The 26,598-nt window shown below is 47.8% G+C and overlaps 2 protein-coding genes across 8 annotated transcripts in view; one reads left to right on the top strand and one right to left on the bottom strand.

Annotated features, from left to right (window-relative positions):
- The window catches only part of LOC134927909 (putative nuclease HARBI1), a 170,276-nt gene extending 148,680 nt beyond the window's left edge, over nucleotides 1–21,596 (bottom strand). For all 4 annotated transcript variants that reach the window (XR_010177769.1, XR_010177772.1, XR_010177770.1 and 1 more), the window contains exon 1: nucleotides 21,303–21,596. The gene's annotated coding sequence lies outside the window, so the exon portion shown is untranslated. The remainder of the gene's footprint in view (nucleotides 1–21,302) is intronic.
- LOC134927911 (pyrimidine-specific ribonucleoside hydrolase RihA-like) overlaps nucleotides 1–26,598 on the top strand; it is a 210,965-nt gene that overhangs the window by 109,001 nt on the left and 75,366 nt on the right. For all 4 annotated transcript variants that reach the window (XM_063923021.1, XM_063923022.1, XM_063923024.1 and 1 more), the window contains exon 2: nucleotides 5,687–5,874. In XM_063923021.1, coding sequence (XP_063779091.1) covers nucleotides 5,687–5,874 — 188 coding nt within the window. The remainder of the gene's footprint in view (nucleotides 1–5,686; nucleotides 5,875–26,598) is intronic.

Genomic DNA, 26,598 nt, shown 5'->3' on the forward strand with positions numbered 1-26,598 from the left:
GCAAGCTGCCTAGCACCATGAGATATGCACTAACTTTTCATAAGATTTTGACTATATAGTCAAAATCTCACAGATTTATCTCACCGTGTGTACACACCCTTAGATTTCTCACGGGAATCTCTGATAACTCCCAATGTTTCAAATGCTCTTCACCTGATGCCGATATTATCCACTGCCTCTGGTCATGCCCTGTAATACAATTGTTCTGGACAGAGGTTTGTAATTACATCACAGTGACTTTGAATATTCCTCTCACTGCCACTTTATCTTGGGCTTTTTGGAACAGATATGACCCTGATTGCTCCTCATTATCTATGGGCAATATATTGTTATTAGCGCGAATCGCGGCAGCTACGAAAAAGACCATACTGTCTCAGTGGATACATAAAACCCCAGTACCAATGTCTCTTTTATTCCCTAGACTGACATATCTTTACCAAATGGATTGGATTGAATGCTCTCTTCAAGCAGAATCCAACTCCTCTAAATTCTTTGCAATACGGTTGCCCTATATTGGTACTCTATATCTCTATCGGTTCGTGATAATGTACGCAAAGTAGTTAAACACACTACTTGGTATAATACTGAAACACTCACAAGAGGTTCACCCCCCTTTTAGTTTTAGCTCTAATCTTAACTTTCATATCCTGATGACTTGCCTTTTAGTCTTCTTTTGTACCAAAGAGGGGATCAATCCCCATCCTACGACTTGAGTGCCCTCTTCTTCCTATACTGACTTATGTGCTCCGTGATAAATTAATGTCAAAATGTACATTCCTCCATGTTATTCTTGCAGATTCTAATCATATGTTTCTCTAATATCATAGTTCTGTAATCATTGTATTACTTTGTGTGTTCTCTCTTACCTGCTGAATAAAAATATGTATAAAAAAAAAAAAGCTTATTCATTTTTGTTAGTTGAACAATAAAGACAGTATATTGCAAAAATCTTCCTAATAGATTCATTTTGTAATGAATTTATATGAATGTGGGATATAATAATACTTTGGGAGAAAATGAATCCCTTAAAAGAAAAAAAAAAAATCTGCTTACCATACTATCCCTTTAAACCAAAACACTTATGGATTACACAGGTTCTCTGGCTGATTAAAATCAGGTGAAATGCAGGCTTTAAGTCAGCCAGCCACAGAACCTGTGTGTAATTCACGGGTATCCTGGTTCAAAGGGATAGTATGTTAATCCTAACAATCAGTGCTGTAACTAGACATTTTAGCGCTGTGTGCAAGATAGGGCATCGGCGCCCCCCCTCCCCCTCTATGTAAAACAGGGGCAGTGGCTTCATGGGGGAAGGGGTGTGGCCACAAAATAATACCAATTCATATTACATATAGTAGTCTCCATTAATCAAATTACGCCGCACAGTAGCGCCACTACACCAGGTACAGCCCCTTTTACACATTACGGCAGACAGTGTCTCCTTTTACACATTACGGCAGACAGTGTCTCCTTTTACACATTACGGCAGATAGCGTCCCCTTTTTACACATTACGGCAGATAGCGTCCCCTTTTTACACATTACGGCAGGCAGCATCCCCTTTTTACACATTACGGCAGACAGCATCCCCTTTTTACACATTACGGCAGATAGTCCCCTTTTTACACATAATGGCAGACAGCGTCCCCTTTTTACACATTACGGCAGGCATTGTCCCCTTTTTACACATTACGGCAGACAGCGTCCCCTTTTTACACATTAGGTAGACAGATAGATAGACAGACAGACAGAATAGGATAGATGTTACTTACCATATCTCCGCTGGCTCAGCCAGTCAGGCTCCTCAGTGCTGGAAGCTCCAGGGCAGCGGTGGCCAACCTGTGGCTCTTGAGCCTCATGTGGCTCTTTCTTTATTCAAATGTGGCTCCCGACACTCAAAGTTATGTGACCACAACAGATCCGGAAACTGCTGCACTCCAGCCAGACAGTCAACAGCAGCACTACGGGGACTGAGAACTGAGAGAGCCAGATACTTGAGGTGAGACACCCACTGTTAAACAGAGGACACATAAGGGGATGCTGCAATTGCACGAGGTGTGTGGGTTTTTTTTGTTGGTTTTTTTTTTGGGGGGGGGGGGGGATATAGTAACATATGAGGTTCCTGGCAGGAGTGACACAGGAGAGTGCTGGCAAGAGTGACATACTGTATGAGTGTGCTAGCAGGAGTGACACATGAGGTAGCTGGCTGAAGTGACACAGCAGGGTACTGGCTGGAGTGACACATGGGGGAGCTGGCTGAAGTGACACAGCAGGGTACTGGCTGGAGTGACACATGGGGGAGCTGGCTGAAGTGACACAGCAGGGTACTCGCTGGAGTGACACATGGGGGAGCTGAAGTGTATTATGTGAATCTGGCTTTTTCAATATATTTTATGTGGCTCTTTCTTTCTCAATTGTTTTATGTGGAAGCGGCTTTTTAAATGTATTTTATGTTGGATCTGGCTTTAAAAATGTATTATATGTGGATCTGGTTTTTGAAATGTATTTTATACCAGAGGCGTGGCCTAGCAGGCACAAGGCCACACCCCAGTTTTGCATGTGCGCCTGCGGCTCGATGTCGGCTCTTTGACGTGCCTAACAAAATTTTTGGCTCTTTGTTTCTGACTGGTTGGCCACCCCTGCTCCAGGGGCAGGGGAGAAGGAAGAGGGAGGAGGAGAAGGGAGCTGCAGCAGCGCACTGAAATTGACGGCGGCGCCGCTGCAGCAGTCCCTCTCCTTCTCCATTGGCTGGCCGCCACCGCTGTGAATGCTGGGATGAGGGAAGCGCATCCCAGCATTCACAGCAGTGGCAGCCAGTCTTTGTGGAAGGAGAGGGACTGCTGCAGTGGCGCCGCCACCAATTACATAGCGCTGCTGCAACTCCCTCCCTCCTCCCCCTCCCTCCTCTTCTTTCTCCGCTGCTCCTCTCATCCTCCAGCACAGGCGGCTTGTAATTAGTCAATTTGACTCATTACAAGCAGCTGACTTTAGGGAATATTGCAATAGTTTGTTAAGCTGACCAGCCCCTTCACAGCCTTCCCATTTGGTCAGTCCCTACACTGACTTACACAAATCTGAGCAATGCTCACAGGCCCGAAGGCGGGAAGTTGTTGTACCGGGGCCCAGGATTTCTCCTGGCAGCCCTGGTCCCAAGCCCACCTTTTCCCGCGGCACCTACCAATGTTCATGTAAATAAAATTATTTACCATATTTATAAAATATTTTACGTACACACAATCTAAACGAAACAGTGTATCTATATAAATAGGAATATAATAGTCGCCATTTGGATAAATTATAGGCATTTGGTGAAAGAGGGAAGAACTATGGAAGTGTAAGGGTTGCGCACAACCTAATCAATATCAAGCTTCAACTGGTTAAACAAACAAATGTACTACTAAAAGGTGTCTGTTAGTGATTAAAAAATATACATATACAGTATCTATATATAACTTGAGCCTCTATTTGTTTCATGCATGCTCATTATATTATATTATATTATAAATATATGTGTGACTGTCAGCTCTCGTTGCTCTTCTCACATGAGCCGGGCCGGCGTAACTTCACCACCACAGCCCGGGGAAACGCTGGGGAAGAGCTTCCGATGGCAGCGTCACGGCAGCTTCGGCTCAGTCTGAGCTGAACACAGTCTCGCGAGATTTGATGTCATCATCTCGCGAGACAGTCACTGTAGTTCACTGATTTCCTCGGCTGCCAAGGAGCACTGCTGGTGCTCCCAGGGTCCCCTTATTCCTGGAGAATCCAGGAATCCGGGTGAAGGGAAAAGCCTCCTGGGGGGTTGCCACCAAATCCTGGAGGATGGCAACCCTATCTGTATGTGTGGATATCCAATGCCTCATTCTAAAGTTTTTAATTAGATTTGCAGCATTAGCTCTTCTCTGCTCCAGAGATAACCGATGAGTGCTGTAGGAGATTATCAGGGGTTCTGTTTATTTTTTTTTATTTTTTTTATGGGGGGTGCGGGTGGGGTGTCATTGAATCTCCTACCAAACGCACCAGGGTATTATTTAAAGAGAAATGAGAGTAGATGACTGAGAATTTAAGGGCGAGTTGTATTAATTATTGCAATAAAATTGTGATCAATTCTTTGGATCATCTTGGCCGATTGTATTATTAATAACTTACTGTGACAACTCATTTGATAACAAGCTGCCCAGCAAAGTATTTGTTTCTGGGTTACCGGCCCCTTCAGATGTAATGTGCACGCCTGGCCATCAGAGGTCTGAAGGATCACTTTTCGAAAAAATATACAATATTCCGGAGCAGCGCTTCCATTAGACAACATAAGGCAGCATTTCAGGCATAGCTTCATGCTTGATAAAGGGCGAAGCTATGCTCGAAACTTTGCTGATATCGTTGGCTATGCTTTAAGCTTAACAAACACATTGGTGTTTCTCTACAAACGTTGGGTGCAGTGCATCTTTATACCATATACTATTGACTTCTCTCACTCTAAATTGATGTACCTGCTGAGCGGAGTGACCATCTACTCACCTCATGTATATTCAGGGCCAACTTAACAACAAAGCAATGCACTGGGATACCTACCCAGGGCCCCTACCCACCCATAACGTAAGGGCCCTACACACTATGCGATCCGCCGCCGAGCTGACCGACGGCGGATATGGCCAACGGGCGACCCGGCGGCAGGGGGGCAGTGACGGGGGGAGTGAAGTTTCTTCACTTCCCCCGTCACCCGGCTCCATAGCAGTGCATGCAAATATGGACGAGATCGTCCATATTGGCCTGCATACACAAGCGACAGGGCACCAACGATGAACGAGCGCGGGGCCGTGCTTCGTTCATCGTTGCTGCCTCCACACTGAAAGATATGAATGGTATCTCGTTCATTAATAAATGAGATTATTCATATCTTTCTGTAATATCGCCCAGTGTGTAGGGCCTATTACCCCTTCTGCGGTCATGTGCTGTCTCTCCACATGCTTCCATACAGTGAATGGCTGTCAGTACTCTGGTGAAAAGCTACAGCCATCCACCAAACAGCATTCACTGTCTGGCTGAAGGCTGGAAGGCAGGTAGATAATGGTGCAATCTTACTGGTGGACAGCTCAAGCCATCCTCCAATCAGCATGCTGACAGTCATTCAGAGTGGCCGGGCAGCATTCTCTACCTGCCCCCCAAGATACTACTGAGGCACCAACCTTGGGAGTATATATTCCCCTGCCCAGTCCTCACCTGCTCAAAGGCCACCAGAAGTGTGGGGTCCTGGCCAGCTGCCCAGTGTGCCTATACATTAAGATGACCCTGTATATATACAGTATCAGCTTCCCAAACAAATCCAATTTTCAGGGAATCCAAACACTTCAGGATGGTTAGAATTAAAGTATACAGTACTTAGACCACTCTGGAACAAGTTCTATAGCTTGTGGTGAAGACATATTTGGGCAACACTGCCCTAGGATAATAGTTCTCATCTCCAATCCTCAAGTACCCCCGATCAGACATATTTTCTGGATTTCTCTAATTGTGCGCAGATGAGTTAATCTATGGCTGGCTCAGTGATTATCTTTCCTCTTTCTACAGACAGTAATCCTGTAAACATGACCTGCTGGCAGTGCTTTAGGAATGGAGCTGAGAACCACTGTGGACTGAAGTATTTAACTGTATTGTAAACTTCCTGATTGCTAATGTCTTTCTTTCTTTATCAGGGACTTCACAGAAAAAATTACTTCTTATCGATGTGGACTGCGGTACGGATGATGCCCAGGCTATAATGATGGCAATTGCTGCACCCAATATTGAAATTTTGGGAATCACATGTGTGGGAGGAAACACTTCTTTGGACAATGTCTGCAAAAATGTGCTGCGCGTCCTCAAACTGTGTGACCGATCTGATGTAAGTAATGGATCTAAATGTTATCAGGTTTCAATATCCACATGTCCTGTATAAATATTGTGGTTTACAAGAATTCCTAGTGTGAGTGTGTGCAGTGTCATAACTGTTTAGACAGGAGTTCACTCTGCACTGCCTCTCCCTCTGTTGCCATGGCACTGGGTCCCTGAGACTCCATCCCTTAGAGACAGAGGTGCACTGATATCAGTGCGATCTCCAACATGAATGCGCTATTGCTCATGCGCAGCTTGTCTGTGCGCCTTCATCCTTTGTCATCTATTGAGAAAGAACGTACCCCTGAGCATCTTTCTATAACAGAGAGCCTGTATAACACATCCTTCAGATACACCGTATCACCACTGCTGTGTACAGTATGTAAACGTTGATTTACATACAGGACTAAAAGCAACACTTTAAAAACACATTAAATACACTTTAAAATGGAGCTGCTGCGGCCGCTGTGATCAAACCTTAGCCTACGTACTTTTTACACCGTTAGCGTACTAAGTACCGTGTACGTACTTTGCGTACAAACGCCGCGCTGGCCGTACAAAGTACACGCAGTGCGTACACACCCAAAGACACTCCGTGAGCACTTAGCAGCTACACGTGTGACTGAAGTACACTTATAATCTTAGCAGTGAAAAGAGACACGACACCAGATTGTATTTAAGATGCTGGGTCCGACGCACCAACATATAATTGCTGAGGGTTACAATAAACAACAATACAATACAATAGTAAAATGGCTACAGTCAATGGTACATACGTTTTGGTTTCGCCTGCGCTTCCCGGCCCGGTCCTCAGTCATCATGGTAGATGACCTTCAGAGTCTGTGTGGGACTGCGCATGCAGCTGGCTTTTTATACAATAGTCCAAATGTGTGTGCAATATACTGTATCTAAAAGGCATTAATATTACTACTGTGTGTGCAATTTAGTTTAGTCCCTTACCCTAACCGTCCCCACCCACAGCCTAACACTCCGCCTGCAGGCTAACCCTCCCCCCCTCAGCCTAACCCTAACCTCCCCCATCAGCCTAACCATAACCTCCCCTCTCGCAGCCTAACACTAACCTCCCCCTCCCACAGCCTAACCCTATTGGATTGAGGAACAGAGCAATAAAATGGAGTACATACAGAGGCGTCACTCACCTCTGTGACACCCGGTGCGGCAGCGAGGATAAAGGGGGCGGGGTTTCACTGGAATGGGTGTGGTTTAAATAGAGGGCGGGGCTTCGTGGGCGGAACCCGTTTTTAGCCCATTGCAGGCACGCAAAGGGTGTGGGGCTTTGTGGAGGGGCGGGGCTTCGCGTCCCAACACCCGTTTTTTTTTTTCTCACTGGGGGGTGTGGGAGGTGAGGGCTGACTCTCGGGAGGTGCTGTCCCTGCAGTGCTGGCTGCTACACAGTTACAGGAGCCGAGTGCTGCACATAATATAACAGTGCAGCACTCGGCTTCTGTCACTCTGCAGGAGCCGGCATTTTGGTGTCACCCCTCGGCGGGTGACACCCGGGAGCGGGCCGCACCCCCCGCACCCACCTTGTGACGCCACTGAGTACATATAAACTCCAACATTAACAATATATTGTTTCATTTTATATTTTTGAGTGGTGGGGAATAGAGTGACTAGATCCCCCAATAGACCTATTGGTAGAACAATTGATAATAAAGGACAACTGGACACTTATATTAATATTTTCGCTCACCAATTGGCAATTTAGCCTGTTTTATGAAATGATGTCGCATTAAGCCTAGTATTTTAAATGTATTCAATAAAAATTTGTTTTAAATAAATAATTATTCATAAAGTGTGCCCCAGAAAAGATAGTCTTCTTTCCCCTTTTTTTTACACTTCTTGTAAAAAACCCTCCCTTTTGCATAGTCTTTTGGACTAAATATCTGGGAGCACCGCCAACCAAGTGCTTTGCATAATTGAGCATTGATATAGCCTTATGTTGGTTTACAAACATATTAGATAATACATTTCCCAGTGCTGTTTCCGAATACCCCCCCTTTTGTCCATTGCGTAACCAGGTCTGCCAGGAGAAGCAGCCCCCGAACCATCCTCCTTATGGCAGAATCAGAAAGAAATCCCACAGAGCTACGACCCGCCTGGTGCAAATGAGAGAGCCCGTGAGAGCCGCTGTGCTGCCAGTGAGAGGATCCCAGCTGTAGCGACGGTTCCATTTACAGGGACTGCGTACACATGCTACAGCTAGGGTCCTGTCACTGGCAGCACAGCGGCTCTCACGGGCTCTCACTCGCACCAGGTGGCTCGCAACCTATGGGACTTCTTTCTGATCCTAGAGCTCCTGCGCAGGCACAGAGAAGGAGGAGGCGGAGGGAGAGTGCACATAGGTGGGGGGACACTGGACAGACGGACAGGGGGAAACCTTGGAGTTGCCAGGACTACATATTGCATCCTCTGGCTGTGAGCAGGGGGAAGGGACTGAGGCATGTGGTTCTGGTGGTGAAGAGGGTGACACAGCGCGGGACTCTGCAGGGCAGGAGGTCACATGTCGTCATCCCCATTATTAAGTGGAAGAATGAACCGTTACAATACTGCTGTGAATCTCTTCGCAAGTTTGTGAAGATATTTGGGGGCCTCATGTCATCTCTGTGTAATACCCACCAAGGTAAGTATCATGTGCAATTTAGGATACACCTTTATTTTAAAATACCTTTTGTAAAGACATTAATGACAATATCTAGAGACTGGAATTTTATTCAACTGTAACACTTCAGTGTAACTAATTCCTTTACTGTGAAACTTCGAGTAGTCAATAGCGAAACAGTATTCGTATTATACTCAACATATGTTGCTTACATAAAAAAAACGTATTACAATGCACAATATTTAGAGAATAACAATCCTACTAAGAGAAAACATAAATTTAGAATAGCATTCATAATAACAAATTACCTTTTAATTGGGGCCCCTTTGTAACCTCTGTAATGTTCATATAAGTATATATAGATATTTCGTAGTTATAGTGCACTTTCTCTAGATAGTAAATCTCCTGAGATTAATCACTGAATCTGGGTATGCTAAAAGTAATAACTGAGAAATCACACAAAAGAAAGGCAGCTTATTCCGTGTAGCCAGAGGGCTTGGTGTTGGAGTTCTGTCTGTGAGAAATTGCAGCGATGTTACCTTACATGCAGCTGCAGTAACTGTGGAGACTGCTAAATCTTTCTAATTACTCCCTGGGCAGTCTCAGAGCCCAATGTGTTACTAGCCAGCTGAAGTTTATTACGTGGATCTATAGAACTGTTCCTTAGTGAAGACTGTCCATAATCTCTGTAGCACTGTGATGAACCTAGCTAGGTTAACTGCATTACTTGGTCCAGACTTGGCCCCGGCTCACTTCTCTGCTTTTAAGGGTGAGCTGCTGAATGCGCCTGTATCCCTAATACCCCTTTTCCACCTACGAGCACGGGTCGCAGCCGGGAGCCTGACACGGGAGCTGTCCCCTGCTGCGACCCGTGCTCGGCCCCTTTCCCATCAGCAGTCACAACCCGGCATATGCCGGGTTGGTGAAGCTTCTAGTGCCGCGGCAGGGGCGGCGCAGGGAGATCACATGATCTCCCAGTGCTGCCCTTCCATACAGTGTAAACGGGAGCCGTGTCGCATCGACACGGCTCCCGTTTACACTACAACCCTACCCATATCATTCCCGTGTCCTACCCAGGTAGATATCCACTTGCAAAAAACACGGGTAAATGCGCGCCCCCATGCATTTACCCGTGTATTTTGAGCTAGTGGAAAATAAGATTTTACTCACCGGTAAATCTATTTCTCGTAGTCCGTAGTGGATGATGGGGACTCCGTAAGGACCATGGGGAATAGACGGGCTCCGCAGGAGACTGGGCACTCTAAGAAAGATTTAGTACTACTGGTGTGCACTGGCTCCTCCCTCTATGCCCCTCCTCCAGACCTCAGTTAAGGAAATTGTGCCCGGAAGAGCTGACATTACAAGGAAAGGATTTTGGAATCCAGGGTAAGACTCATACCAGCCACACCAATCACACCGTATAACTTGTGATAACTTACCCAGTCAACAGTATGAACAACAACAGAGCATCAGACAAACACCTGATGCAACCATAACATAACCCTTATTTAAGCAATAACTATATACAAGTATTGCAGAAGAAGTCCGCACTTGGGACGGGCGCCCAGCATCCACTACGGACTACGAGAAATAGATTTACCGGTGAGTAAAATCTTATTTTCTCTAACGTCCTAGTGGATGCTGGGGACTCCGTAAGGACCATGGGGATTATACCAAAGCTCCCAAACGGGCGGGAGAGTGCGGATGACTCTGCAGCACCGAATGAGCAAACACAAGGTCCTCCTCAGCCAGGGTATCAAACTTGTAGAACTTTGCAAAAGTGTTTGAACCCGACCAAGTAGCTGCTCGGCAAAGCTGTAATGCCGAGACCCCTCGGGCAGCCGCCCAAGAAGAGCCCACCTTCCTTATGGAATGGGCTTTTACTGATTTTGGAGGCGGCAAGCCAGCCGCAGAATGAGCCTGCTGAATCGTGTTACAGATCCAGCGAGCAATAGTTTGCTTTGAAGCAGGAGCACCTAGCTTGTTGGATGCATACAGGATAAACAGCGAGTCAGGTTTCCTGACTCCAGCCGATCTGGCTACATAAATCTTCAAAGCCCTGACTACATCTAGTAACTTGGAATCCTCCAAGTCACGAGAAGCCGCAGGCCCCACAATAGGTTGGTTCACATGAAAAGATGACACCACCTTTGGCAGAAATTGTGGACAAGTCCGTAATTCTGCCCTGTCCATATGGAAAACCAGATAGGGGCTTTTACATGACAAAACCGCCAATTTTTTACCACTTTCCACGTGAGATATTTGAACTCCACGGTCTTAAGCGGCTCATACCAGTGAGATTTCAGGAAACTCAACACCACGTTAAGATCCCAAGGTGCCACTGGTGGCACAAAAAAGGGACTGAATATGCAGCACTCCCTTTACAAACGTCTTAACTTCAGGTAGAGAAGCTAGGTTTTGTATGAAAGAAAATGGATCGGGCCGAAATCTGGACCTTAATGGACCCCAATTCTAGGCCCAAAGTCACTCCCGACTGTAGGAAGTGAAGGAAACGGCCCAGCTGGACTTCCTCTGTAGAGGCATTCCTGGCCTCACACCCAGCAACATATTTTCGCTGTATACGGTGATAATGTTTAGCCGTCACGTCCTTCCTAGCCCTTATCAGCGTAGGAATAACCTCATCCGGAATCCCTCTTTCTACTAGGATCCGGCGTCCAACCGCCATGCCATCAAACGCAGCTGCGGTAAGTCTTGGAACATACAAGGTCCCTGCTGCAACAGATCCTGCCCTAGAGGCAGAGGCCATGGGTCCTGTGTGAGCATTTCTTGCAGCTCTGGATACCAAGTCCTTCTTGGCCAATCCGGAACAATTGTTCTCACTCCTCTTTTCCTTATGATTCTCAGCACCTTGGGTAAGAGAGGAAAAAATAAGATTTTACTCACCGGTAAATCTATTTCTCGTAGTCCGTAGTGGATGCTGGGAACTCCGTAAGGACCATGGGGAATAGACGGGCTCCGCAGGAGACTGGGCACTCTAAAAGAAAGATTAGGTACTATCTGGTGTGCACTGGCTCCTCCCTCTATGCCCCTCCTCCAGACCTCAGTTAGGATACTGTGCCCGGAAGAGCTAACACAATAAGGAAGGATTTTGAATCCCGGGTAAGACTCATACCAGCCACACCAATCACACCGTATAACTCGTGATACTATACCCAGTTAACAGTATGAAATAAAACTGAGCCTCTCAACAGATGGCTCAACAATAACCCTTTAGTTAGGCAATAACTATATACAAGTATTGCAGACAATCCGCACTTGGGATGGGCGCCCAGCATCCACTACGGACTACGAGAAATAGATTTACCGGTGAGTAAAATCTTATTTTCTCTGACGTCCTAGTGGATGCTGGGAACTCCGTAAGGACCATGGGGATTATACCAAAGCTCCCAAACGGGCGGGAGAGTGCGGATGACTCTGCAGCACCGAATGAGAGAACTCAAGGTCCTCCTCAGCCAGGGTATCAAACTTGTAGAATTTAGCAAACGTGTTTGCCCCTGACCAAGTTGCAGCTCGGCAAAGTTGTAAAGCCGAGACCCCTCGGGCAGCTGCCCAAGATGAGCCCACTTTCCTCGTGGAATGGGCTGTTACTGATTTAGGATGCGGCAATCCAGCCGCAGAATGCTCCAGCTGAATTGTGCTACAAATTCAGCGAGCAATAGTCTGCTTAGAAGCAGGAGCACCTATTTTGTTGGGTGCCTACAGGATAAAAAACGAGTCAGTTTTCCTGACTCCAGCCGTCCTGGAAATATAAATTTTTAAGGCCCTGACTACGTCCAGTAACTTGGAATCTTCCAAGTCCCTAGTAGCCGCAGGCACTACAATAGGTTGGTTCAAGTGAAAAGCTGATACCACCTTAGGGAGAAACTGGGGACTAGTCCTCAATTCTGCCCTATCCATATGGAAAATCAGATAAGGGCTTTTACATGACAAAGCCGCCAATTCTGACACACGCCTGGCCGAAGCCAAGGCCAATAACATGACCACTTTCCACGTGAGATATTTCAAATCTACAGTTTTAAGTGGCTCAAACCAATGTGATTTTAAGAAAACTCAACACCACGTTGAGATCCCAAGGTGCCACAGAAGGCACAAAAAAGGGGATGAATATGTAGCACTCCCTTTACAAATGTCTGAACTCCAGGCAGTGAAGCCAGTTCTTTCTGGAAGAAAATCGACAGAGCCGAAATCTGGACCTTAATGGAACCCAATTTTAGGCCCATAGTCACTCCCGACTGTAGGAAGTGCAGAAAACGACCCAGCTGAAATTCCTCTGTTGGGGCCTTCCTGGCCTCACACCACGCAACATATTTTCGCCAAATACGGTGATAATGGTTTGCGGTTACTTCTTTCCTAGCTTTTATCAGCGTAGGAATGACCTCCTCCGGAATGCCCTTTAGCTTTAGGATCCGGAATTCAACCGCCATGCCATCCAACGCAGCCGCGGTAAGTCTTGGAACAGACAGGGCCCCTGCTGTAGCAGATCCTGTCTGAGCGGTAGAGGCCATGGGTCCTCTGATATTATTTCTGTAAGTTCTGGGTACCAAGCTCTTCTTGGCCCATCCGGAACCACGAGTATCGTTCTTACTCCTCGTTTTCTTATTATTCTCAGTACCTTTGGTATGAGAGGCAGAGGAGGGAATACATAAACCGACTGGTACACCCACGGTGTCACTAGAGCGTCCACAGCTATTGCCTGAGGGTCCCTTGACCTGGCGCAATATCTAGTTTTTTGTTTAGGCGGGACGCCATCATGTCCACCTGTGGCCTTTCCCAACGGTTTACCAACAGTTGGAAGACTTCTGGATGAAGTCCCCACTCTCCCGGGTGGAGGTCGTGCCTGCTGAGGAAGTATGCTTCCCAGTTGTCCACTCCCGGAATGAACACTGCTGACAGTGCTAAGACGTGATTTTCCGCCCATCTGAGAATCCTTGTGGCTTCTGCCATCGCCATCCTGCTTCTTGTGCCGCCCTGTCGGTTTACATGGGCGACTGGTTTTGAAGCAGAGGCCTTGCCAGACTTAGGGCATTGTAAATGGCCCTCAGTTCCAGAATATTTATGTGTTGGGACGACTCCTGACTTGACCAAAGTCCATGGAAATTTCTTCCCTGTGTGACTGCCCCCCAGCCTCGAAGGCTGGCATCCGTGGTTACCAGGACCCAGTCCTGTATGCCGAATCTGCGGCCCTCTTGAAGATGAGCACTCTGCAGCCACCACAGTAGAGATACCCTGGTCCTTGGAGACAGGGTTATCAGCCGATGCATCTGAAGATGCGATCCCGACCACTTGTCCAAGAGGTCCCACTAAAAGGTTCTTGTATGGAACCTGCCGAATGGAATTTTGCTTCGTAAGAAGTTACCATTTTTCCCAGGACTCGTGTGCAGTGATGCACCGATACCTGTTTTTGTTTTCAGGAGGTCTCTGACTAGAGATGACAGCTCCTTGGCTTTCTCCTGCAGGAGAAACACACTTTTCTGTTCTGTGTCCAGAACCATCCCCAGGAACAGTAGGTGTGTGGTAGGAACCAGCTGTGACTTTGGAATGTATAGAATCCATCCGCGCTGTTGTAGCACTTCCCGAGATAGTGCTACTCCGACCAACAACTGCTCCTTGGACCTCGCCTTTATAAGGAGATCGTCCAAGTACGGGATAATTAAAACTCCCTTTTTTCGAAGGAGTATCATCATTTCTGCCATTACCTTGGTAAAGACCCTCGGTGCTGTGGACAGTCCAAACGGCAGTGTTTGGAATTGGTAATGGCAATCCTGTACCACAAATCTGAGGTACTCCTGGTGAGGATGTCCAGGCTTGCAATAACCGCCCTGAGCGATTCCATCTTGAACTTGAATTTTTTTATGTATGTGTTCAAGGATTTCAAATTTAAAATGGGTCTCACCGAACCGTCCGGTTTCGGTACCACAAACAGTGTGGAATAGTAACCCCGTCCTTGTTGAAGTAGGGGCACCTTGACTATCACCTGCTGGGAATACAGCTTGTGAATTGCCTCTAGCACAGCCTCCCTGCCTGAGGGAGTTGTCGGCAAGGCAGATTTGAGGAAACGGCGGGGGGGAGACACCTCGAATTCCAGCTTGTACCCCTGAGATACTACTTGAAGGATCCAGGGATCCACCTGTGAGCGAGCCCACTGATCGCTGAAATTTTTGAGGCGGCCCCCCACCGTACCTGGCTACGCCTGTGGAGCCCCCGCGTCATGCGGTGGACTCAGAGGAAGCGGGGAAAGAATTTTGATTCTGGGGACTGGCTGACTGGTGCAGCTTTTTCCCTCTTCCCTAGTCTCTGTGTAGAAAGGAAGCGCCTTTGACCCGCTTGCTTTTCTGAAGCCGAAAGGACTGTACCTGATAATACAGTGCTTTTCTTAGGCTGTGAGGAAACCTGAGGTAAAAAATTTTCTTCCCAGCTGTTGCTGTGGATACGCGGTCCCAGAGACCATCCCCAAACAATTCCTCACCCTTATAAGGCTCTATGTGACTTTTAAAGTCAGCATCACCTGTCCAGTGTCGGGTCTCTAATACCCTCCTGACAGAATGGACATTGCATTAATTCTGGATGCCAGCCGGCAAAATATCCCTCTGCGCATCCCTCATATATAAGACGACGTCTTATGTTCGCAAAATAGTATCCCTGTTTGACAGGGTTACAGACCACGCTGCAGCAGCACTATCTGCAGGTCTCAGTCTAGTACCTGAGTGTGTAAATACAGAGTTCAGGATAGCCTCCTGCTTTTTATCAGCAGGTACCTTCAAAGTGTCCGTATCCTAAGACGGCAGTGCCACCTTTTTTGACAAACGTGTGAGCGCCTTATCCACCCTAGGGGATATCTCCCAGCGTAACTTATCCTCTGGCGGGAAAGGGTACGCCATCAGTAACTTTTTAGAAATTACCAGTTTCTTATCGGGGGGAACCCACGCTTTTTCACACTTCATTCACTCATTTGATGGGGGAACAAAACACTGCCTGCTTTTTCTCCCCAAACATAAAACCCTTTTTTAGTGGTACTTGGGTTAATGTCAGAAATGTGTAACACATTTTTTATTGCCGGGATCATGTAACGGATGTTCCTAGTGGATTGTGTATATGTCTCAACCTCGTCGACACTGGAGTCAGACTCCGTGTCGACATCTGTGTCTGCCAACTGAGGGAGCGGGCGTTTTTGAGCCCCTGATGGCCTTTGAGACGCCTGAGCAGGCGCGGGCTGAGAAGCCGGCTGTCCCATAGCTGTTACGTCATCTAGCCTTTTATGTAAGGAGTTAACACTGTCGGTTAATACCTTCCACCTATCCATCCACTCTGGTGTCGGCCCACAGGGGGCGACATCCCATTTATCAGCATCTGCTCCGCCTCCACATAAGCCTCCTCATCAAACATGTCGACACAGCCGTACCGACACACCGCACACACACAGGGAATGCTCTGACTGAGGACAGGACCCCACACAGCCCTTTGGGGAGACAGAGAGAGAGTATGCCAGCACACACCAGAGCGCTATATAATGTAGGGATAAACACTATCACTGAGTGAATTTTCCCCAATAGCTGCTTGTATAAACAATATTGCGCCTAAATTTAGTGCCCCCCCTCTTTTTAACCCTTTGAGCCTGAAAACTACAGGGGAGAGCCTGGGGAGCTGTCTTCTAGCTACACTGTGAAGAGAAAATGGCGCCAGTGTGCCGAGGGAGATAGCTCCGCCCCTTTTTCGCGGACTATTCTCCCGCTTTTTTATGGATTCTGGCAGGGGTAATTATCACATATATAGCCTCTGGGGCTATATATTGTGATTATTTTGCCAGCCAAGGTGTTTTTATTGCTGCTCAGGGCGCCCCCCCCCCCCCCCCCCCCCAGCACCCTCAGTGACCGGAGTGTGTATGAGGAGCAATGGCGCACAGCTGCAGTGCTGTGCGCTACCTTGGTGAAGACTGAAGTCTTCTGCCGCCGATTTTCCGGACCATCTTCATGCTTCTGGCTCTGTAAGGGGGACGGCGGCGCGGCTCCGGGAACGAACACCAAGGACGGGTCCTGCGGTCGATCCCTCTGGAGCTAATGGTGTCCAGTAGCCTAAGAAGCCCAAGCTAGCTGCAAGCAGGTAGGTTCGCTTCTTCTCCCCTTAGTCCCTCGATGCAGTGAGCCTGTTGCCAGCAGGTCTCACTGTAAAATAAAAAACCTAATTTAAACTTTCTTTCTAGAAGCTCAGGAGAGCTCCTAGTGTGCAACCAGCTCGGGCCGGGCACAGAAATCTTACTGAGGTCTGGAGGAGGGGCATAGAGGGAGGAGCCAGTGCACACCAGATAGTACCTAATCTTTCTTTTAGAGTGCCCAGTCTCCTGCGGAGCCCGTCTATTCCCCATGGTCCTTACGGAGTTCCCAGCATCCACTAGGACGTCAGAGAAAGAGGAAACACATAAACCGACTGGAACATCCACATTGTCACCAGTGCGTCTACAGCTATCGCCTGAGAGTCTCTTGACCTGGCGCAATACTTCTGTATTTTTGTTGAGGCGGGATGCCATCATGTCCACCTGTGGCAGTTCCCACCGACCTACAATCTGTGCGAAGACTTCTTGATGAAGTCCCCACTCTCCCGGGTGGAGGTCGTGCCTGCTGAGGAAGTCTGCTTCCCAGTTGTCCACTCCCAGAATAAACACTGCTGACAGTGCGCTTACGTGATTCTCCGCCCAGCAAAGAATTCTGGTGGCTTCTACAATCGCCACCCTACTCCTTGTGCCGCCTTGGCGGTTTACATGAGCCACTGCGGTGATAATGTCTGACTGAATCAGAACCGGTTGGTCGCGAAGCAGGGTCTCCGCTTGACTTAGGGCGTTGTATATGGCCCTGAGTTCCAGGATATTGTTGGAAATTTCTTCCCTGTGTGACTGCCCCCCACCCTCGGAGACTTGCATCCATGGTCACCAGGACCCAGTCCTGAATGCCGAATCTGCGACCTTCGAGAAGGTGAGCACTCTGCAGTCACCACAGGAGAGACACCCTGGCTCTGGGGGATAGGGTGATTAACCGATGCATCTGAAGATGTGATCCGGACCACTTGTCCAGTAAGTCCCATTGGAAGGTCCTCGTATGGAACCTGCCGAAGGGAATGGCCTCGTATGATGCCACCCTCCTTCCCAGGACTCGAGTGCAGTGATGCACTGACACCTGTTTTGGTTTTAATAGATTCCTGACCAGTGTCACGAGCTCCTGAGCTCTCTCTATCGGGAGATAAACCCTTTTCTGGTCTGTGTCTAGGATCATGCCTAGAAGAGGCAGATGAGCTGTAAGAACCAACTGCGACTTTGGAATATATAGAATCCAGCCGTGTTGCCGTTACACTTCCAGAGAAAGTGATACGCTGTTCAGCAACTGCTCTCTTGATCTCGCTTTTATGAGGAGATCGTCCAAGTACGTGATAATAGTGACACCTTGCTTCCGCAGGAGCACCATCATTTCTTTACCTTGGTGAATATTCTCAAGGCCGTGGAGAGACCAAACGGCAACGTCTGAAATTAGTAATGACAATCCCGTACCGCAATTCTGAGGTACGCCTGATGAGGTGGATAAATGGGGACAAGAAGGTATGCATCCTTTATGTCCCGAGTCACCATAAAATCTCCCCCTTTCAGGCTTGCAATAACCGCTCTTAGCGATTCCATCTTGAACTTGAACCCTTTCAGGTATATGTTCAGGGATTTTAAATTCAATATGGGTCCGACCGAACCGTCTGGTTTCGGGACTACAGCATGGTCGAATAATAACCCCCTCCTTGTTGAAGGAGGGGAACCTTGACCACCACCTGTTGAAGATACAATTTATGAATTGCAGTTAACACTGTTTCCCTCTCGTGGGGGGAAGCCGGCAGGGCCGTTGGTGAGGGGCATCTTAAAGTTCATCTTGTATCCCTGAGACACAATATCTATTGCCCAGGGATCTAACAGGGAGTGAACCCACTTGTGGCTGAACTTACGAAGGCGTGCCCCCACCGGGCCTAGCTCCGCCTGTGGAGCAACCCCAGCGACATGCGGTGGATTTTTGTAGAGGCCGGGGAGGACTTCTGTTCCTGGGAACTAGCTGTGTTGTGCAGCTTCTTTCCTCTGCCCCCGCCTCTGGCAAGAAAGGACGCACCTCGGATTTTCTTGTTTCTTTATTCGAAAGGCTGCATTTGATAATGTCGTGCTGTCCTAGGCTGTGCAGGAATACTGTATAAGGCAAAATATCAGAATTACCAGCTATAGCTGTGGATACCAGGTTCGAGAACCCTTCTCCACACAATCCTCAGCCTTCCATATGCCTCTTAAGTCGGCATCATCTGTCCATTGCATATTCTACAGGACACGTCAAGCAGAAATCGGCATAGCTTTGACTCTAGGACCCAGTATACTCATGTCTCTTTGGGCATGATATATATATATATATATATATATATATATATATATATATATATATATATATATATATATATATATATATATCTATATCTATATCTATATATATCTATCTCTTAAGACAGCATCTTTAATATATATCTATCTCTCTCTCTCTCTCTATATATATATATATATATATATATATATATCTATCTATATATATCTCTATATATATATATATATATATATATATATCTCTATATCTCTCTATATCTCTCTCTCTATATATATATATATATATATATATATATATATACCTATATATATATATATATATATATATATATATATATATATATATATATATATATATATATATTATACTAGGGTCTCAATCTCTGCTGATAAGGTACCTGTCCACGCTGCCACAGGGCTATAAACCCAAGCCGACACAATCGCCGGTCTGAGTAGTGTACTAGAATGTGCACGCTCTCTGCAGGAGCCCTGAGAATAGCTAGTGCTACCTTCTGTGCAAACGTGACACCCTAGGGGAAGATGCCCATCACATCCTGGCCCTAGTGGGGAAAGGATACTGCCTGAGAATTTTTTGTGGGAAGCTGCAGTCTCTTGTCTGGAGCTTCCCGCTCTTTTTCCTCATGAGAGGAGGGAAATTTACCTCAGCTTTCTTCCCCTTAACATGTGTACCCTTGTGTCAGGGACAAATGAGTCATCAGTGATCTGCAAATCATCTTATATTACAATAATCATATATTGAATACCTTTCAGCCATTTTGGCTGTAACTTTGCATTATCGTAGTCGACACCGGAGTCAAACTCCGTGTCGATATCAGTGTTTATTATTTTGGATAGTGAGCATTGTGAGACTCTGAAGGTCTCTGTGACATAGGGACAGACATGGGTAGATTTCCTGTCTGTTCTCTAATCTTTTGTGCAATAAATTCACCTCAGCACTTACATATATCCAATCAGGTGTCGGCGTTGTCGACGGAGACACCCTCTCACACACATATTTGCTCTATCTCCTCCTTAGGGGAGCCTTTTACCTCAGACATGTCGACACACACGTACTGACACACCACACACACAGGGGATGCTCTATTTGAAGACAGTTCCCCCACAAGGCCCTTTGGAGAGACAGAGAGAGAGTATGCCAGGCCAGCACACACCCCAGCGCTATATGACCCAGGAATCACACAGTAACTTAGTGTTAACCCAGTAGCTGCTGTATATATTGTTTTTACGCCAAATGTATGTGCCCCCCCTCTCTTTTTCACCCTCTCTATCGTGCTTCTGCAGGGGAGAGCCTGGGGAGCTTCCTCTCAGCGGAGCTGTGGAGAGAAAATGGCGCTGGTGAGTGCCGAGGAAGAAGGCCCCGCCCCCTCAGCGGCGGGCTTCTCCCGCGATTTTGTGTAAAATTAATGGCGGGGGCTCATGCATATAACAGTGTCCAACTGTATATATGCTGCTTTTGCCAGGAGGTAATCAATTGCTGCCCAGGGCGCCCCCCCTGCGCCCTACAGTGACCGGAGTGTGTGGGCGCAATGGCGCACAGCTGCAGTGCTGTGCGCTACATCATATGAAGACAGGAGTCTTCTGCCGTCGATTTTGACGTCTTCTTGCTTCAACCCGCCGGCTTCTGTCATCTGGCTCTGCGAGGGGGACGGCGGCGCGGCTCCAGGAACGGACGACAAGGTCAGGTCCTGTGTTCGATCCCTCTGGAGCTAATGGTGTCCAGTAGCCTAAGAAGCTCAACCTAGCCGCAGTTAGTAGGTTTGCTTCTCTTCCCTCAGTCCCATGTAGCAGAGTCTGTTGCCAGCAGAAGCTCTCTGAAAATAAAAAACCTAACTAAAATACTTTCTTATCAGCAAGCTCAGGAGAGCTCACTAAAATGCACCCAGCTCTGTCCGGGCACAGATTCTAACTGAGGTCTGGAGAAGGGGCATAGAGGGAGGAGCCAGTGCACACCAGTAGTACTAAATCTTTCTTAGAGTGCCCAGTCTCCTGCGGAGCCCGTCTATTCCCCATGGTCCTTACGGAGTCCCCAGCATCCACTAGGACGTTAGAGAAAAGGGGTTAGTGTATCTAAGCCGCTCAATGTGTCTCGGCTACTTTGGCCTGCAGCTACCGGCTCATATCACTGTGTTGGCCGCTAAAATATAACTGTTACAGATTAAATGACTTTCCTTGGACTCTCTAGAAGCGTGTCAGCTGATACTGAGTGTATGATCGTGACATGTATAAATAACTATAGGCACATATGCTGTCCTCTTTTCACAGTCTCTAAACTGTAAGTCTGTAATGCTAAATGATTTAACAACAGCTGCAGCAAGGAGAGGGTAAACTGCTGACAGAATATTAAGGGTTCCTGGATCTGAAAGGTGCAATGTACTCAGTGTTTGCTCACCAGCTCCTGTTCAGTGTGTTCACTGAAGCACCATCCCCTTTCTCAGGCTGGGAACTGCCTCCAGTCTGCCCCTAGGATGGGAGCTACATCACCACACTCCCATGTCAGCTGCGATCACTGGAAGCTGTAGATATGCTGCGGGAGGCTCTCACATTTCTCTAACTCCGGTCACGGGTACAGTGGCTTTTACAGGTAACCTGTGCAGTACCTCCTCACACCAGTCCAGCCACTGTCCTCTCCCTAAGATGTCCACCTAACCTCTACGAACTGTCACACCTGACATTGGTCATGTGACCACCTCCTGACCTCTTGAGCAGCTGCAGAGACTGTTGGGAGTTATCTGCCTGTGAAATGACAGAAATGCGCTGTAGTGCACTGCAGTGTCAGATATAAAGTAGTATCTTGCATAGCAGGGTATTACATCTGGATTTCATATAGTTACACAGGCAAGTTCTGTAAAAATAAGAATTTACTCACCGGTAATTCTATTTCTCGTAGTCCGTAGTGGATGCTGGGTACTCCGTAAGGACCATGGGGTATAGACGGGCTCCGCAGGAGACTGGGCACTCTTAAAAGAAAGATTAGGTACTATATCTGGTGTGCACTGGCTCCTCCCTCTATGCCCTTCCTCCAGACCTCAGTTAGGGAAACTGTGTGCCCGGAAGAGCTGACATTACTAGGAAAGGATTTGGAATCCAGGGTAAGACTCATACCAGCCACACCAATCACACCGTACAACTTGTCATAACTATACCCAGTTAACAGTATGAAAACAATAATGAGCCTCATTAACAGATGGCTCATAACAATAACCCTTTAGTTACGCAATAACTATATACATGTATTGCAGAGAGTCCGCACTTGGGACGAGCTCCCAGCATCCACTACGGACTACGAGAAATAGAATTACCGGTGAGTAAATTCTTATTTTCTCTGATGTCCTAGTGGATGCTGGGTACTCCGTAAGGACCATGGGGATTATAACAAAGCTCCCAAACGGGTCGGAGAGTGCGGATGACTCTGCAGCACCGAATGAGCAAACTCAAGGTCCTCCTCAGCCAGGGTATCAAACTTGTAGAATTTTGCAAACGTGTTTGAACCCAACCAAGTAGCAGCTCGGCAAAGTTGTAAAGCCGAGACCCCTCGGGCAGCCGCCCAAGAAGAGCCCACCTTTCTCGTGGAATGGGCTTTTACCGATTTAGGATGCGGCAGTCCAGCCGCAGAATGTGCAAGTTGAATCGTGCTACAGATCCAGCGAGCAATAGTCTGCTTTGAAGCAGGAGCACCCAGCTTGTTGGGTGCATGCAGGATAAATAGCGAGTCAGTTTTTCTGACTCCAGCCGTCCTGGAAACATATATTTTCAGGGCCCGGACTACGTCCAGCAACTTGGAATCCTCCAAGTCCCGAGTAGCCGCAGGCACCACAATAGGTTGGTTCAAATGAAACGCTGATACCACCTTAGGAAGAAATTTGGGGACGAGTCCTCAATTCTGCCCTGTCCATATGGAAAATCAGATATGTGCTTTTACACGACAAAGCCGCCAATTCTGACACCCGCCTGGCCGAAGCCAAGGCCAACAGCATGACCACCTTCCACGTGAGATATTTTAACTCCACGGTCTTAAGTGGCTCAAACCAATGTGATTTTAGGAAATCCAACACAACGTTGAGATCCCAAGGTGCCACTGGAGGCACAAAAGGGGGCTGAATATGCAGCACTCCCTTAACAAACGTCTGAACTTCAGGCAGTGAAGCCAGTTCTTTTTGAAAGAAAATAGACAGGGCCGAAATCTGGACTTTTATGGATCCCAATTTTAGGCCCATAGTCACTCCTGACTGTAGGAAGTGCAGAAAACGACCCAGCTGAAATTCCTCTGTTGGGGCCTTCCTGGCCTCACACCAAGCAACATATTTTTGCCATATGCGGTGATAATGTTGTGCTGTCACATCCTTCCTAGCTTTTATCAGCGTAGGAATGACTTCATCCGGAATGCCCTTTTCCATTAGGATCTGGCGTTCAACCGCCATGCCGTCAAACGCAGCCGCGGTAAGTCTTGGAACAGACAGGGCCCCTGCTGCAGCAGGTCCTGTCGGAGCGGCAGAGGCCATGGGTCCTCTGAGATCATTTCTTGAAGTTCCGGGTACCAAGTTCTTCTTGGCCAGTCCGGAACGATGAGTATAGTTCTTACTCCTCTCTTTCTTATTATCCTCAGTACCTTGGGTATGAGAGGAAGAGGAGGGAACACATAAACCAACTGGTACACCCACGGCGTCCACCGCTATCGCCTGAGGGTCCCTTGACCTGGCGCAATATCTTTTTAGCTTTTTGTTGAGGCGGGACGCCATCATGTCCACCTGTGGTCGTTCCCAACGGTTTACAATCAGCTTGAAGACTTCTGGATGAAGTCCCCACTCTCCCGAGTGGAGGTCGTGTCTGCTGAGGAAGTCTGCTTCCCAGTTGTCCACTCCCGGAATGAACACTGCTGACAGTGCTACCACGTGATTCTCCGCCCATCGAAGAATCCTTGTGGCTTTCGCCATTGCCATCCTGCTTCTTGTGCCGCCCTGTCGGTTTACATGGGCGACCGCCGTGATGTTGTCTGACTGAATCAGCACCGGTTGGTTTTGAAGCAGGGATTCTGCTTGACTCAGGGCATTGTAAATGGTCCTTAGTTCCAGAATATTTATGCGTAGGGAAGTTTCCTGACTCGACCATTGTCCTTGGAAGTTTCTTCCCCGAGTGACTGCCCCCCAACCTCGAAGGCTTGCATCCGTGGTCACCAGGACCCAGTCCTGTATGCCGAATCTGCGGCCTTCGAGAAGATGAACACTCTGCAGCCATTACAGCAGAGACACCCTGGCCCTCGGGGACATGGTGATCAACCGATGCATCTGAAGATGCGATCCAGACCACTTGTCCAATAGATCCCACTGGAAGATCCTTGCATGGAACCTGCCGAAGGGAATCGCTTCGTAAGAAGCTACCATCTTTCCCAGGATTCGCGTGCAGTGATGCACCGACACCTGTTTTGGTTTTAGGAGGTTCCTGACCAGAGATGATAATTCCTGGGCCTTCTCCTCCGGAAGAAACACCTTCTTCTGTTCTGTGTCCAGAATCATGCCCAGGAACAGCAGACGCGTCGCAGGAATCGGCTGTGACTTTGGGATATTCAGAATCCAGCCATGCTGATGCAGCACTTCCTGAGATAGTGCTACTCTGACTAGCAACTGCTCTTTGGACCTCGCCTTTATCAGGAGATCGTCCAAGTACGGGATAATTATAACACCCTTCTTTCGGAGGAGTATCATCATTTCGGCCATTACCTTGGTAAATACCCTCGGTGCCGTGGACAGACAAACGGCAACGTCGGGAATTGGTAATGACAGTCCTGTACCACAAACCTGAGGTACTCCTGGTGAGGTGGGTAAATGGGGACATGCAGGTACGCATCCTTGATGTCCAATGACACCATAAAACCCCCCTCTTCCAGGCTTGCAATAACCGCCCTGAGCGATTCCATCTTGAACTTGAACTTCCTTATATAAGTGTTCAAGGATTTTAAATTTAGGATGGGTCTCACTGAACCGTCCGGTTTCGGTACCACAAACATTGTGGAATAGTAACCCCGTCCCTGTTGAAGAGGGGGTACCTTGATTATCACCTGCTGGAGGTACAGCTTGTGAATAGCTGCCAGTACTACCTCCCTTTCTTTGGGAGCAGCTGGCAAGGCTGATTTGAGGTAACGGCGAGGGGGAGTGGCCTCGAACTCCAGCTTGTATCCCTGAGATACCACTTGCAGAACCCAGAGATCCACCTGTGAGCGAACCCACTGGTCGCTGAAGTTCCGGAGAAGCGCCCCCACCGCACCTGGCTCCGCCTGTGGAGCCCCAGCGTCATGCGGTGGACTTAGAGGAAGCGGGGGAGGATTTTTGTTCCTGGGAACTGGTTGTCTGGTGCAGCTTTTTCCCTCTTCCCTTGCCTCTGGGCAGAAAGGAAGCGCCTCTGACCCGCTTGCCTTTTTGGTGCCGAAAGGACTGTACCTGATAATACGGTGCTTTCTAAGGCTGTGAGGAAACCTGAGGTAAAAATGTCGACTTCCCAGCTGTTGCTGTGGATACGAGGTCCGAGAGACCATCCCCAAACAATTCCTCACCCTTATATGGCAAAACCTCCATGTGCCTTTTAGAATCAGCATCACCTGTCCACTGCCGAGTCCATAATACTCTCCTGGCAGAAATGGACATTGCATTCATTCTAGATGCCAGCCGGCAAATATCCCTCTGTGCATCCCTCATATATAAGACGACAACTTTAATATGCTCTATGGTTAGCAAAATAGTATCCCTGTCGAGGGTATCAATATTATCTGACAGGGTATCGGACCAAGCTGCTGCAGCACTGCACATCCATGCTGAAGCAATTGCAGGTCTCAGTATAGTACCTGAGTGTGTATATACAGACTTCAGGATAGCTTCCTGCTTTCTATCAGCAGGCTCCTTTAAGGCGGCCGTATCCTGAGACGGCAGTGCCACCTTTTTTGACAAGCGTGTGAGCGCCTTATCCACCCTAGGGGAAGTCTCCCAACGTAACCTGTCCTCTGGCGGGAAAGGGTACGCCATCAGTAACCTCTTAGAAATCACTAGTTTCTTATCGGGGGAACCCCACGCTTCTTCACACACTTCATTCAACTCATCCGATGGGGGAAAAACCACTGGTTGCTTTTTCTCCCCAAACATAATACCCTTTTTAGTGGTAGCCGGGTTAATGTCAGAAATGTGCAACACATTTTTCATTGCCGTAATCATGCAACGGATGGCCCTTGTGGATTATACATTTGTCTCATCGTCGTCTACACTGGAGTCAGACTCCGTGTCGACATCTGTGTCTTCCATTTGAGGTAGCGGGCGTTTTTGAGCCCCTGATGGCCTTTGAGACGCCTGGGCAGGCACGGGCTGAGATGCCGGCTGTCCCACTGCTGTTACGTCATCTAGCCTTTTATGTAAGGAGTTGACACTGTCGGTTAATACCTTCCACATATCCACCCACTCTGGTGTCGGCCCCGCAGGGGGTGACATCACACTTATCGGCACCTGCTCCGCCTCCACATAAGCTTCCTCATCAAACATGTCGACACAGCCGTACCGACACACCGCACACACACAGGGAATGCTCTGACTGAGGACAGGACCCCACCAAGTCCTTTGGGGAGACAGAGAGAGAGTATGCCAGCACACACCACAGCGCTATATAACCAGGGATTTACACTAAAGTGAGTGATTTTTCCCTATAGCAGC

This window comes from Pseudophryne corroboree, chromosome 5 (genome assembly GCF_028390025.1).
Source record: "Pseudophryne corroboree isolate aPseCor3 chromosome 5, aPseCor3.hap2, whole genome shotgun sequence".
In the NCBI taxonomy this organism is placed as follows: domain Eukaryota; kingdom Metazoa; phylum Chordata; class Amphibia; order Anura; family Myobatrachidae; genus Pseudophryne; species Pseudophryne corroboree.